Source organism: Piliocolobus tephrosceles, chromosome 16 (assembly GCF_002776525.5).
Source record: "Piliocolobus tephrosceles isolate RC106 chromosome 16, ASM277652v3, whole genome shotgun sequence".
Lineage (NCBI taxonomy): Eukaryota > Metazoa > Chordata > Mammalia > Primates > Cercopithecidae > Piliocolobus > Piliocolobus tephrosceles.
In genome coordinates, this window is record NC_045449.1 from 43898829 (window position 1) to 43912878 (window position 14050).

At 55.7% G+C, this 14050-nt stretch overlaps 1 protein-coding gene across 33 annotated transcripts in view; it reads right to left on the reverse strand.

The window, feature by feature from the left end:
* The window catches only part of CACNA1G (calcium voltage-gated channel subunit alpha1 G), a 67209-nt gene that overhangs the window by 42889 nt on the left and 10270 nt on the right, over nucleotides 1–14050 (reverse strand). For all 33 annotated transcript variants that reach the window (XR_002730046.3, XR_002730045.3, XR_002730043.3 and 30 more), the window contains exons 5-9: nucleotides 12948–13107; nucleotides 11824–12124; nucleotides 11549–11641; nucleotides 8341–9124; nucleotides 6099–6475 (exon numbers count right to left, since the gene is read on the reverse strand). Coding sequence is in view for 29 of the 33 variants with exons in the window: in XM_023204478.2 (XP_023060246.1) it covers nucleotides 6099–6475; nucleotides 8341–9124; nucleotides 11549–11641; nucleotides 11824–12124; nucleotides 12948–13107 (1715 nt within the window). In the remaining 4 variants the exon portion in view is untranslated. The remainder of the gene's footprint in view (nucleotides 1–6098; nucleotides 6476–8340; nucleotides 9125–11548; nucleotides 11642–11823; nucleotides 12125–12947; nucleotides 13108–14050) is intronic.

Here is a 14050-nt window from a genome sequence, read left to right on the forward strand (position 1 = left end):
CCGCCCCCCCCACCCCACCCCCTCCGGCTTCCCTGGGCCCTGGCCTATCAGTTATGCCTGCATCCATCACTTCTTCAATCTCCTTCTCCCTTGCCTAAAAGCAGAAAGCTTCTGTGGGACTCGAGACCCATTCTGTTCTGAACTCTGGGCCCCACAGCTCCAGCTCTGTCCAGGGACCCTCTTCCCAACCCTCCTCTTAGTGGATGCCTCGGCAGCAGCTGAGCCTAGACTGGCCCCTCCCGCTGCAAGCCCAGCCTCCCTTGGCTTCCCCGACCCTGAGCAACCACCTCCTCCCCCTCCCAGTGCTCCTTTCACCGCCTTTCTTCCCTCAGGCCAGCATTCCTCAGAGTTCAGTATAAGCCTGCTCCCTCCACCAGCACCCCCACTCCTACCTCTCTGGCTGTCATTGGGGTGTAGACGACACTAAACAATCTCTCCAAGCTCCTGGCTTCTCATCCAGAGATCCAGAGCCTGCCTGATCTCCCTCCCAGGATGGCCCACAGCCATCTCAAACTCAGCGCATCCAAAACAAACCCTCTCACCTCCTCTCCCAAACCTGCTCCTTCCCGGGCGGCGCCATCATGATCAGGATTCTGCCTTAGAAACTTTGGGTTATCTAGGATTCTTGCCCGCCCTTCATCCCTCCCGACACTAAGGTGTCCCGGCCCAGAGAACCTGCCAATGAAATTGCGTCCTACCCACACCCTCTTGTTCCCATAGCTATGGCCTTACTTGGGGCCCTCTTTGCCTCTGATCTGAACAACAGAAATAGCCTCCAGGCCCTCCCCCACCCAGCCTGCACCTATGGGAAGCACCGGCTTCCTTCAGCCCCGCTGGGCTAACATCAATCCCTGCTCAGACAAGTCGGGGCCAGGGCAGGGAGGAAAACCTGACTGTCCTTCAGAGCATCCAGTGCCACCCTGTGCATGTGCCCTAATCTCTCCACCGAGATCTCTCCGCTCCTACCCCCCCCCCCCTGTCCCCCCTCCCCCCCCCTCCACCACCCAAGCCACTGTCAATTCCATTCATCTTTCGAGGCTCCGTTCAAAAGCCACCAACTTTGTGAAACCCTTTCAAAGGACAGCTGGGGTTGAGCAGCTCTCCTTTGTCCCCTGAAGCCTCTCTTGCGGCATTTGGCATAATCATCCATGAAACAGAGTGACTTTTCCGCCAGAACCTACATTTCTTGGGTGTTTCTGGCTCAGCTCTCAACCCCCTGATATTCTAGTGTTCTATTCTAGTGTGCTGTGCACAGGATATGCTCCCCTTGTTTGTGGAACTGGGAGAGCGTGGAGCCAGGGGATGCCTAAAAGAATGAGAGAATACCTTAGCAGACATCTCCAAAACAATGCCCCTCTCCCTCCCACACCAGATAGCCTTTGAATGTCTGGGGCCAGTCAGCTGTAAAGGATCATCCCCCAAAGCTCTGCTCGGTCCTCAGTCCCAGCTCTTCAGCCAGGGCTCCTCTATCTGGAGACCAAGGGACTGGCTGGGGTGGGAGGTGTCCATAAACCTTTGCCCTCAAAGGCCACATTTAGGGTGTCCATGCATGTGGGTATTTTCTGGGGAGAGGGTCCCCAGCCTTCAGCAGAACTGAAAAGGAGTCTATGACCTCCTTCAAAGTTAATACTTGTCATATCTGGACCACCTCCCCCTGCCCCACCCCCAGCTTCTCTCGCCTTGAACAGCCAACCTCACTCACTTATAAATAGGAACCCTCTCTGGACATGTATCTGGAGTGACAGGACGGCCCCAGAGCGTGAGCAATGAGCAGAGTCATCACCTGCCCTGTCCTCTCTCAGCCTGCAAAGCCGTCTGCCCTGGACCCTCCCCCTCCTCTCCCTGGCTACGGCCCAGGAGACCACTGGGCTACATGTAGCTCCTCTCTCCCTACATGCTCTTGTCCCTCTTCTAGAACATGAGACTAGCACCTGTCCCCCACCCCACCATGACCCAGAGCCAGGAAGGAGATGTTAGGAAGCTCCTGTGTCTCCAAGGTCCCACCCCTGCACTCTCCCCTCTTCCTGGAGAGGTCTGGCCCCAGTGCAGACCCAGGTGACACACAGAAGAGAAGGCAACCTCTTTTCTGAGCTCCAACAGTCTGCTGGATATGGTCAGGATGGCTTGCAGGCACCTTGTATGCAACATGTCCCCCAGCCCACATCTGCTCAAGCCACATTGCTCCTACCCCAGGTAGAAACCTGGGTGTCATCCTTGCTGCCTCCTCTCAACCCACATTTCCAGCTGATTGAGTCCTGCAGATCCAGCTTCCAGCCAGCTCTCCCCAGCCCTCTGCTCTCCATTTCCAGGGATGAAGATGTAGTATGAACTGCCTGGACCACTCATACTGTGCCCTACCCTTCACCTTCACTGGCTATGTCCTACTCTTCCTTCAAACTCAGCCCAGAGGTCATCTCCTACGTGGAGCCCTCCCTGAATTCCTTCTCCGGTCTGGGTTAAGGGCTCCTCCTCCATGCATCCCTCTCTGAGCATGTGCCACATCAAGTAAATATGACTGTTTACTTGTTGTGACCTCTTTAAAAAGAAGGACTGTGCCTTGAGCCCAGTGGTGTGCTGGAGCTGTTTCTCACTAGCTTGGGATGACCAATTGTCCATGTGTCTTCCCAACCCCACTTTCAGTGGAATCGTGTTAGTAGCTTAAAACCAGCTATGGTGGGAGCATTTACACCATGGAAATTGGAAATGCTACAGATCAGGACTTCATTATTTTAGAAGGGCTGGTTGTTAAACATTTACCAGTAAATCACCACTTAGGTCCAACTCCAATGCAAAAGGACGAATTGGAAAAAGCTTCTGGGCTCCATGTACTGCCCTGAGCGGATGGGGCACACATGTAGGCTGGCCCCATATCAGATCACACTTCAACATCAAGTCATTTTCTTGCTCTCTCCTCAGTCTCCTGGGTTCTTGTCCTCCTTACCAGCCCTCTGGAAAAATCAGTCCTGCCAGTTCTTCTCCAGCTGGTGGTTAAGGGGTGGAGGAAGCAGGAGAGAGAGGACAGCATGGGGCCAGCCCCGGGAGGAGCGGGGTATGACATATAGGTGCTCCCTCAGTCAGGAAGATGGTGGGGTAGCACTGGTTGGGGGGACAGGACAAGCGAATGATGAGTCAGCCAGGGGATGGTGGGAGAGGACAGGGCCTGCGGAGGGCAGCGGTGATAGCCTGGAGGGAGGGCAGGGGCTCCTCTGGCGAAGCACCAGCAACACCCTCTCCAGGACCCCCCAATCTGATCGATTCCAGGATCAATGGACACAATTGCCTCATTAAGGGCACCGCAGGGAAGCCATGAGCCTCCTCTGTCAGCAGCTGCTCTCCCTCCACACAGCGGCACCTCACGCAGCCAGCTCCAGGGGAGTCTCTGTCTCCCCATCCCACCTCATCTCTGTCCTCATTTGCATCTGGGACTCGGTCTCTGCCTTCAACTCCCTCTCTGTGTCTCTGTCTCCCCATGTGTCTCTGTGCTCCATTTGTCTCTGTCTATCTCTGCTGTGGCTCATCTCTGCCTCCACATCCTTTCTCCGCTGCCTGCGTGTCTCTCTTCCCTGCCCTCCTCCCCCGTCTCCATCTTGCCCTCTGTGCCTCTGTCTCGCCCGCATCAGCCTCCTCTCTGTCTCCCCCTGCGTGTCCATCCTCCCATGTGTCTCTGTCTCCCTCTCTGTGCCCACTCTGTGTTTCTCTCTCAGCCCCCCACATCTCCTCGCTGCCTTCCCTGGCAACCCCCCGCCCCCAGCATGCTCAGGCTCCGGGGCCCAGATGGCGGGACGTTCACGCCGCAGTGCCTGCAAGCACAGGGCCATGGCAGCTTCTGGGACTTCTTACTCTCCGCGCCCCTGAGCCCGCTGGGCAGCTGTCAGTCATCTGCCCAGCCTGCTGGGAACTCCCACTCACCCCCATGGGGCCCTCAGCAACCAGGTATGGGGACAAAACCCTCCCTGGAGCAGACACTGCTGCCACTGAGTGATGCCTCCTCGCTGCTGAGGACTTAGGAACCCTGGGCCGTCCCCGCCCTTCCTCAGGAACCTGAGCAAGGAGATGGTGCAGGCAGCCCTGACTGATGGCTGCTGCCTCCTCTCCAAAGGGGTGTCCTTCTTCACATGTAACTGAAAGCCCTCTTGCCGAGGCTTCATCTGCCCTGGGTCTGTGTGACTCAGCTTCTTCCCAGTGCAATCAAAACCTCCACCAGCAGCATCAGCTGAGCAGGGACTGCTGGGTGCACCCCCCAGGGGTAGGGAGAGGGCACTTGGGGAGGTGCCCCCTGAGGGAGGGGCACCTGACCATGGCCAGAAAAGGGGTGAGGGAAAGGAGCCTGAGTAATGGGAGGTTAGGGGCTGTCACCACCTGGGTCCTGGAAGCAGAAAATGCTGCCCACTCCCCACCACCACCAATCTGGCAGAGTGGAGCACCTCTCCCCGGGAGGCTAGCAGAGTGGGCATGTGCACACACAACCACACCCACGCAGCCCAGACACAACATGCCCATCGTGGTGTTATGCGCACCCACCCGCTGGCACTGCAGCCAGGGTCTCAGGCTCTCTCCACCTCATGGCTGCTTGGAGGGGGCACTGTGGAGGCTAGAGGAAGGGACGCCAATGTGCGGTGATGGTGATGGGGAGGGGTGCACCTGGCCAGGTCAGGCAATCTTGGGTGAAAGCTGGGTGCTCGAAATATTGCAGGTGCAGAGTTCACTGGGGTGGTAGGGGGGCTTCGAATCCCCCAGAAAAGCGAACACCTCACAGTCTGCTACAGACCCAGCTTGACCTGTGCCCCTCAGCCTCAACCCAGACCTCCCAGCATGCCTGCACCACCCTGCCTGTACCACCTGCTTGAGATGCCCCTTCCACAGAGTACTGTGCTGGTGTAGGAGCCACTCCACACCTCTGGCCTCCTCCACCTCTGCTCCTGATTGGGAGGGTATGGAGGCGGGGAGGTGCATGGCCTCTGTTCCAAACCAGGGAAGGTTGGGTTCTGATGGCCCAGTGCCTCCCTGCTGCCCCAGGGAAGCCAGAACACCCAGGTGAGCAGAGCCTGGGCAGACCATGAACTGCAGCACCTGCTTGCTGGCCTCTCTCCTTTTCCAAGAATCAGCCACGGGGGTGACCTGGAAGGCCAGACTTGGGGGAGGGGGAGCGGCTTCTGGAAAGAACCCTGTGGAAGAGGGAGCCAAACCTAGTTGTGAGGACCCATGGTGCCCGCTTGGACCCCCGACAAGCATGCAGCCTCAGCTCGTGGTGGGGGATCAGTGGGGTCCCCCAGGCTACCCTTTCTGTCTCTGCATAGCTCTAAGGGTTAGAAAGGCCTCCTCCCCCTCAGCCCAGATCCTATTGCTTGCAGCCATCAGCCCCACAAAACAAGCCTGCTTCCTCTTCCACATGACAGCCCTTCAAATATTTGAAGACAGCTTGCCTGTCCCTGCTGAGCCCTCTCTCCTCCTCACTAAACATCCAGGTTCTTAGAACGATTCCTCAAATGTGATGGTTTCAATCCCCTTGCCATGCTGGGCACTCTCATCCACCCTAAGCTGCCCTGGTTCACAGCATGGCTCCCAGATGGGAGGCCAGGAAAGACTGCCTCCCTCCCTGACCCCAGCAGGCCTTCATTCCACCCAGGCGCAGGCACCAACCCTCCCCTCTGCACCCCCTTTACATGGCCTCTCCTGCTTCCAATCAGTCACACCCAGACTTAGTGGGTCAGATGGATGCCAGGGAGCCTCCAACACCCCCACTCCCCACTATACCTTCTCCAAAGACCCAAACCTCTCCCAGGGACGCGCCTCTCCCCACATGCTGACGCTCACCACTTGTTCACATCCTTCAAAGCTAGGCTCCTCTGAGAAGCCTTCCCAGGTAGAGCATACCCTGTGGCCTGCCCAGGGTGACCTCCATACTCAGAGACTTTAAACATTCCCTCTAGAGAATCTCCATGCATTGCTCCATCACCCATCTCCCCTCCTCCCTGCCAGGCGGGCTAGCAGCACGGAGAGGAAGCAGAGCACAGCAGGAGGGGTTCGGAGGGAGGTAGAAGGCCCCAGCCCCAGACGAAAAGCAGCTGGCAGGAGCCCTGCCTCTGCCACACCCCTACCTGCTCATGGTATTCGATGCCCATGCTGAGTGTATTGACCAGGATGGCGATCATGATTCCCCGGCCAAAGTACTTGCTGTCCACAATCTTTCGGAAGGTGTCACAGATTAGCCTCCAGAAGGCCAGCACAGAGCTGGGCTCTGCATCTGGGCCCAGGCTCCGTTGCCGCCGGCTGTGGGGGTCCCGGAGGTCACTGTGCTGGGCATCCTGTGTGAACTCATAAACCGCCTCGCTGTCTGAGTCAGGCATTTCACGGTCGGCGAGCTCTACCTCCCCTGCCCCCGCCCGGGCACAGTAGGGGCAGCTGTCTGGACCACAGGCTCCACTGTCTGCCTTCAAGCAAGGGCTGGAGATCTTGCAAGAGCTTTGGCAGGCACCTGGAACAGGAGAGTAGAGGTGAGAGGCTCCAGAGTCTCATACCTGGGGCTACCCTGCCCTTCAAGTATGTATAAAATGAGTCAGGGAGTCTGGGGTTGTTACAGTGATGGGGTGCCAGGCACTTAGTGGGCCAGGGGTGTAGAATGTCCTGCAAGATGGGCAGTCTTGACCCACAAGATGCCCTGATGTCAATAGCACTTCATTGGCAGTCACTGCTGAGTGTCCTGGGGCTCAGAGAGGTGGCCTGGATGTCCTCTGAGATCCTGGACAGCTCCTATATCCTAGGCGACTTCAGCAAGGAGCCTCACTCCCCTTCCTCTTCCCAGAAGCCAGGCCTGCAAAACACTGCTCTGAGCAGCACTTTCCAAGGGATCCTTAAGACACGCCCACACACGTGCACTTGCACACACACCCACACCAGACACGTGCACCTGCACACGTGCTCCAGATGCACACACTTGTGTACACACTCATACTATTTGCACACCACCACATGGGCACCCATACATGCACATACCAACACATGTGTGCACAAACACATTCACACATGACACATATGCCAGACACATGCACACATGTGCATGCACACACACCAAGGAAAGAGCTTCATATCGCACATGCACCTACACACATCAAGCACATGTGCCTACATATGCATATAAACATCAGACACATGCATGCACAGACGCACACACACACACTTGACCCCTTCACGGACATAGACACGTACACGCATACTAGATGCACTCATGAACACACACTCAGGGACCTAGCCTGAGACATCAATGTCCCTTTAAATCCAGCTTTGCTCACAGAATATGAGAACCTCAGAGACTACCAGGTAAAGCATGGATGTGGAGGCCCCCAGCTGAGGGCCTGGCCCCAGGTGGGCTCTCAGCAACATTTCCCCCTTGACTGCATCTGCACATAGGAGGGAGTCAGTAAGCAGCCACTGACAGTAATCATGGGCCCAGCCTTGCCTTTTACACAGGAGGAAATAAAAACGTGGGTGCATGTGACTGGCCCACGTCCCGTGGCAGGGTAGTGGAGGAGCTGGCATAGAAACCTTTCGCTCTGGGTTCTGTGATAGCACCTTCTGGTCCCAGCCCACATTCCCACGTAACATCCCCACGAATATCCCGCTGCTCCCCACGTGCCACATCCTTCCTGAAACACAGGCCGTGGGCTGCAGCTACAGTGAACCTGTCTGCTGGGGAGAGCCCGACGTCCCTATGTGTCTTACTGCCCCCACGACACTGGGAGTTTCACCCATCAGACAAGCAGCTCCCTGAACTGGGTCTCCCTGTGCGGAGGCAATGAGACTCAGGTTTAGCCAGTGGGGCATGAAGCTGGGCACAGTCACACACCATTTCCTCTCTGAGCCTCACAACGGGGAGTCCTGAGTGTGCGCCCCGAGTCCGCCCCTCACCAACAGCACAGCCTTGGGCGAGTCAAGCAACCTCTCCAAGCCTCCTAGTTCTCATCCATACAATGAGGATGCTAAGAAAGGCTATCACCTAATGAGTAGAGAGGATCCAATGGGATTTTGCCTGCAAAGCATGTGACAGGCACACAGCCATTGCCTTGTGCAACAGTTGCTAGACATTATTGCAAACAGCATGAAGCAGGTGCTTATTACATGATAGTTACTGCTATTACGATGTAGGAATTATGATTTCCACTTTAGCAGATGAGAAAATTCGAGCTCAAAGCAGGGATGTGACTGGTTGAAGGTGCCTAAGCAATGAGAGGCAGCATGGGAATATGAGCCCTGGTCCCTCTGACTCCAGACCCCTAGTCCCCTCTGGGACGCCACCTGGTCCCCAGACAAGGGCACCCACACACCTCCCCCAAGAGCTGTCACCTGTACTCTGTGTCTCCAGCAGCTTGTGCATGGAGCTGTAGGGCCCGGGTGGGATGTTGAGGCTGGTGAGGGTTGCGGGCCCAGAGCTGGCAGCCACCTCTACTAGTGCCTTCTCTTTCAGCGTCTCCGGTGGCGGGCTGGTGTGCACGGTGGGATACACCTTCCCGCTGCCCACAGTCCTGCCGGATGCCTCAGATGGGGACCTGGGAGGGGGTGCCTGGCAGCGGACTGGCTCTAAGTGGCAGTCGGCATGGTAGAAGCTGTGCACAGACTCTGCGCCACCTGGGGGGCCCCCGGAGAGGGCAGGCGTCGAGGGTGGTGGCAGCATGAGCCGGCGGGACCCATTGGCATCCCTGTCCTGGATCTCTGGGCTGGCCCGGGGGACCCTGAGTGTTCCATTGCCCAGGTGGTAGTGGTGGTGGTGGTGGTGGTGGTGGTGCACCAGGTGGTGGACGGACAGGCGGCGGTGAGAGCGAGAGCAGCTGCTGCTGGGCTGGGTCTCCTGGCCCCCAAGGGGTGCTGGGCTGCTGAGCAGCCCAGCCCGCACACCTGCTGCCCGAGAGACCTGAGCCAACCTGCGGGCTGCCTTACGAAGGATGTACACCAGGTACTTGAGCAGCTCCTCATAGCAGCTGCCGGGCTCAGAGAAGCTAGCCAGGGTGCTGGCGTTGGACAGGAACCGCACACGCTGCTCCCGCATCAGCTGGCTTTCCCGCTGCTTGGTCTCTGAGAACTGCGTGGCAATCACCACCAGGCACAGGTTGATCATGAAGAAGGAGCCCACCTGTAGGGGTGGGGACAGGAAGAGGAGACGTCCTGAAGAAAAGTGAATCACAATGCCAGCCACCACGTACAGAGGAATTCCTATGCGCTAGGCGCCACGCTCAGTTATTTTCCAGGCATTATCTCATTTTATTTTTAAGACAGCCTCAGGAGGTGATGCTGTTGTAATCTCCATCAGACAGGTAAGGAAACTGAGGCCCAGAGAGGTCAAAGCATTTGCCCAAGATCACTCAGCTAATTCAGAGCAAGGCTAAGACTGGAACCAAGCTCTATGAAATTCCAAGATGTTGCTATTGAACATGGTGTTATCCTGCAATCTCTCAAATTCCCTGTCCCTAAACACGCACACCTGCAGAGACGCAGCACCCTTCTGCAATTTCCATTAGGAGTAGCAAATGCTGTGGAAATGAATGCAATATTAGGGACATGGGGTTTTCAAATTATATTGAGCCTTGAGATCTTGGCAAAAACATCATTTACAAGACTCCTACCTCTAGCCCCAATTCTAGCTGTGTGACTTTGGGAGAGACCCTTAGCCATGGGACCACGTATCCTCATCTGAAAACAGGGACCATTGGCCTCATCTGTCCCCGTTTTCCCTGTGCCCCCTTCCTCAGATGGCGGAGGGGTTGAACCCTTGACCCTACAGACTAGTCAAGCTGCCACCTGACTTGCTCACACTCCCCCAGTCCCCATATCCATGCCTCAGTTTCCCCAGAACTCTGGAACGGCCATGGCTTGGATAACAATCCCGAATGAAGGAAATGAATATTTATGGTGACAAAGCAGATTTTTTTTTTCTAGATCGTGTCCTAGTAATTATGATAATTAGCTTCACTAGTGTGATTCCAGAGAGCTGTTAGGAAAGATTTTTCAGGGGGTGTGTGGGAGGGTGGAAACTAGGCCCCTTAGCTCCCTGTCTGCTTCCTTCCCCCTCTACCAAGCCCAGGAGGGAAAGGGAGTGGGGAGGGGGAGCACATGGTGAGAAGACCCCACTTCCCTGAAGTACTGGCCTCGCCCCTTGAGGTGGTGGCCAGGGATGGGAACGGGCCTCCAGCCAGGCTTCGCCCCAAGCCTGCCCACTCTTCCGCACCAGGGGAAGTTGCGCAGGCAAGAGGGGGTGGCCTTGGGGACTTGCTCTTTCTCAGGGCCTACCCTCTGTCTCTCACTCACCAGGAGCTGCCTCATTTTGTGTTCATCTCTCTCTGGAGCTAGTCCTAGGTCCTGAGCAGATCTTAATCTTTCTTAATCTCTTTCTCTCAATATCTGTCCCTCTGTCTGGCTCTGTCGTTGGCCTCTTGGTGTCATGGAAGAAAGGCTGAATGTGGAGTCGTTAGCCTGCGACTGAATTCTCAGCCCCAGCCACTTACTTTCTGTGTGATCTTGGCCCAGTGACCCACCCTCTGGGGCGCCAAGTTCTCATTTAAGAGATGGGGACCACAATCCCTACCCTGGCACCTCACAGGGGACGACGAGGATTAAACAGGCAGCAGATGTTACAGCATACGTCAGCAGTGATGCCCCACTCTTGGAGATTAATACATAGCATAGGCAAAGCGCCTGGTAGGGTCAGATAAATGAGGAAACATCGGTTTCCTCATCTGTAAAATGGAAAGGATTATGGTGAGGATTAAATGCACCAGCACATTGAAAGTGCTTAGATCAGGGGCTGGTGCATAGTAAGTGCTCAATAAATATTAGCTCAAAGTGGTAGCGATGAAGTTATTAACTATGAATGGTAGTGATTAAAACTATTAAATATTGCTGCTTTTGCCTCCGTCTTCTGCCTTCCTAAAGTCTTGCAATTTCTGAACTGGCAGGAATAAGAGATCAGGCAGCATTTAACACCAATTGATCACTGATCAGAACTTTGGGTGGAATAATTCTTTATTTGCAAGCATTTCAGGATGTTTAGCTTCTCTCCCCTCCCCCAGTAACAAGTTGCCAATTGCACTCCCCTTGTCCTTATGAAAAACAGAACTCTGTGAACATGCTAAGAAAACCACTGGATTCATTCAAAGGGATGAATTGAATGATATGCGAGTTATGTCTCAATAAAGCTATTAAAAAAAATCAAAACCAGAATCACCCTTTCCCATTCCCAAGTGCCCTCTAGGGGAGGTGATATCATCTCAGGGTGAGAACCATCCATTTTACCCATGAAGAAACAGAGGTCCAGAGCAGTGCTGGGGGCCTCAAGAGGAATGACTTGCCTAAGTTTCCAGTAGCAGTAAGTCCCGCCTTGACCCTGGATTTCCTCCTGACTCCGCATCTGGTGTCCCTCCTACCACATGACAGATACCCTTTGTACAGGACTTGCCCTGAGAGCTGAACTTCAGACAGAACAAACTATCCCCTCTCTGGACTGCCCCCACGGGTGTCCCCAGGATCGCCCATCCCCACGGGGATCTGAGGAGTCACTCACGATGATGAGGAGGATGAAGTAGATGAAATTGTAGAAGGAATGAGCATCCATCACAAAGTACATGATGTCGACCCAGCCCTCCAGCGTGATGACCTAGGGGGTGCAGAGGGGCAGGCTGACTATGGGCCCACCAAATCCTCCTCCAGTCTCCTCCAGAGGCCTTAACCCCCACCCCAACCCTGAGAGCGACCTGGGCTCCACCCCAACCCTCCGATCCTGGGCTGTGTCCTGGGGCTGGTGTTCTGGGGAATCTCCCGGGGCCCAGGCTGCCCCACCTGGAAGATGGCGATCCAGGCATAGCCAATGTTGTCAAAGTTGATGGCGCCCTTGAAGGGGTTGTGCTCCCCCGCTGAGCAGTTGGTGTAGTACTGGTTCCAGTTGACACAGGTGGTATTGCTGGAGCTGTTGTAGGCCTCATAGTCCAGACCACAAGGTGGGCCACCGCCCCCCTCCCCACGCAACGTGGGCACGCTTCTGCAGGACCGCATGCCATTCTCGCGTGGCTGGGAGCAGATGAAGGGGCTCTCATCCTCATTCTCTGTCTGGTAATAGCGCTCCAGGTCCACGCTCAGGGGGCTGCAGGATGGGAAGGGGAACAGGGTTGAGGCTGGGGAGTGGGCTCTCCAGGGAAAGGGCCCAGGAAGGGAGAGATGGCATGAGTGCTCAAAGCACACAGGGTGAGCAGGGCAGAACCAAGAATGGGGAAGGGACTGGGCAGGGCAGGGATTTGTGGGCACCGGGAGCATGAGGCCTGAGTGGGGAGACTCCAGATTTAGGATGTTGGAAGATCACATACTAGAATAGTGGTTTTCAAATTTCGCTGCACATTAGGATCACTGGAGAGGTTTAAAAAATCTCTGCATCCAAGCTGAGCCCCAGACCAACGAAATCAGAATCTCTGGAGGTGGCACTCAGGCATCAGCACTTTTTTTTTTTTTTTTTTTTTTGAGACGGAGTCTTGCTCTGTCCACCAGGCTGGAGTGCAGTGGCACTATCTCGGCTCACTACAAGCTCCGCCTCCCGGGTTCCCACCATTCTCCTGCCTCAGCCTCCCGAGTAGCTGGGACTACAGGCGCCCGCCACGGCGCCCGGCTAACTTTTTTTTTGTATTTTTAGTAGAGATGGGGTTTCACCGTGGTCTCGACCTCCTGACCTTGTGATCCGCCCGCCTCGGCCTCCCAAAGTGCTGGGATTACAGGCGTGAGCCACCGCACCCGGCCGGCATCAGTACTTTTTAAAACTCCCCAGGTGGTTCCAATGGGTAGCCAAGTTTGAGAACCAGATATGTCTCAGATGTTAGAACAGATATGTCAGTAGCAACCAGAAGTGAGGAACTGGTGGGGGGTGCCCCAGCCCCACAACCACTCCCAGGTCCTCCCGGACCCTGTCCACCACTCACAGGCTGAAATTCTCAGGTAGGAAGCATCGATTCCGAAGCAGCCCTGCCCACAGCTGGACGCCAACGATGCCAAAGATGAAGAAGACGAAGAAGCAGAGCAGCAGGACGTTGCCCAGCATGGGCAGTGTGTCCAGCAGCAACGTGACGAGGATGCGCATGCCTGTGGGGGCAGAAGCCACGCTGGGGACACCAGGCTGGCCGGGCTAGGCTGACTGCCACGGCCCGGCAGCACTCCTGGAGGGGCCCCACCAGGGACTCTGAGGCTGAGACGGCCCGGCTCAAGCTGGAGGGGAGACCAACAGACACCTCTGACTCCCCAGGTAGCCTCTGCAGCCCCTTACCCCGACCCACTTCCCCTTGTGGCTTGCCCATAGTAATCTGCACAGTACCACCGACAGTGAGCTAGGGACATTGTGGCCCCTCCTAACTCTCCCAACATCATCACATGTGGATAATGTCACTCCCAATTTACAGATGAGAAGTCTGAAGCTCAGAGAAATGACTTGACTCACCCAGTATCACACAGCTGTTAAGTGTAGGTGCCGGAACTTGAACCCAGGCTTTGGGCTTCCGAATCCCTCTCCAACACACACCCACACCCGCACACACTCACACACACACTCCCGACCTACTTCCTTCTCTCAACAGTCACAGTCACTTGACCTTTCTAAGTTATCACCACCAGAGTCATTAGGGAAACTGAGGCAGCGAACTCCGGGAGGAATGACACTGGGCAGCAATCTCATTTTGAGAGCCAGCTCCTAGGCAGGGGCCAAGATGCCCTGTGCGTCACTACAGCTCTGAGCCCCGCTACCCTGAATCTATTCCCTGCGTGGTCCAGATCCCCAAATCAAGACCTGAAGAGACACAATACTGTCTTCTCAGAAGTCCATCAATTTACAATCCCCTCCACAGGGAAAGCCACTGAAACCCCCTCCTCAAAAGCCCTATTAGCGTTACTTCCCTCTCACTACATTCCAGGTCTAGAACCCAACTGGCCCAAATGGTCTGAACCAGCCCCCAGTCCGCCAAGCCCTCATCAAGCAGACAGATCTCTCATGGCTGGCTTCACCCCCAAAGTACCATCTATGGCCCCGTGCCCC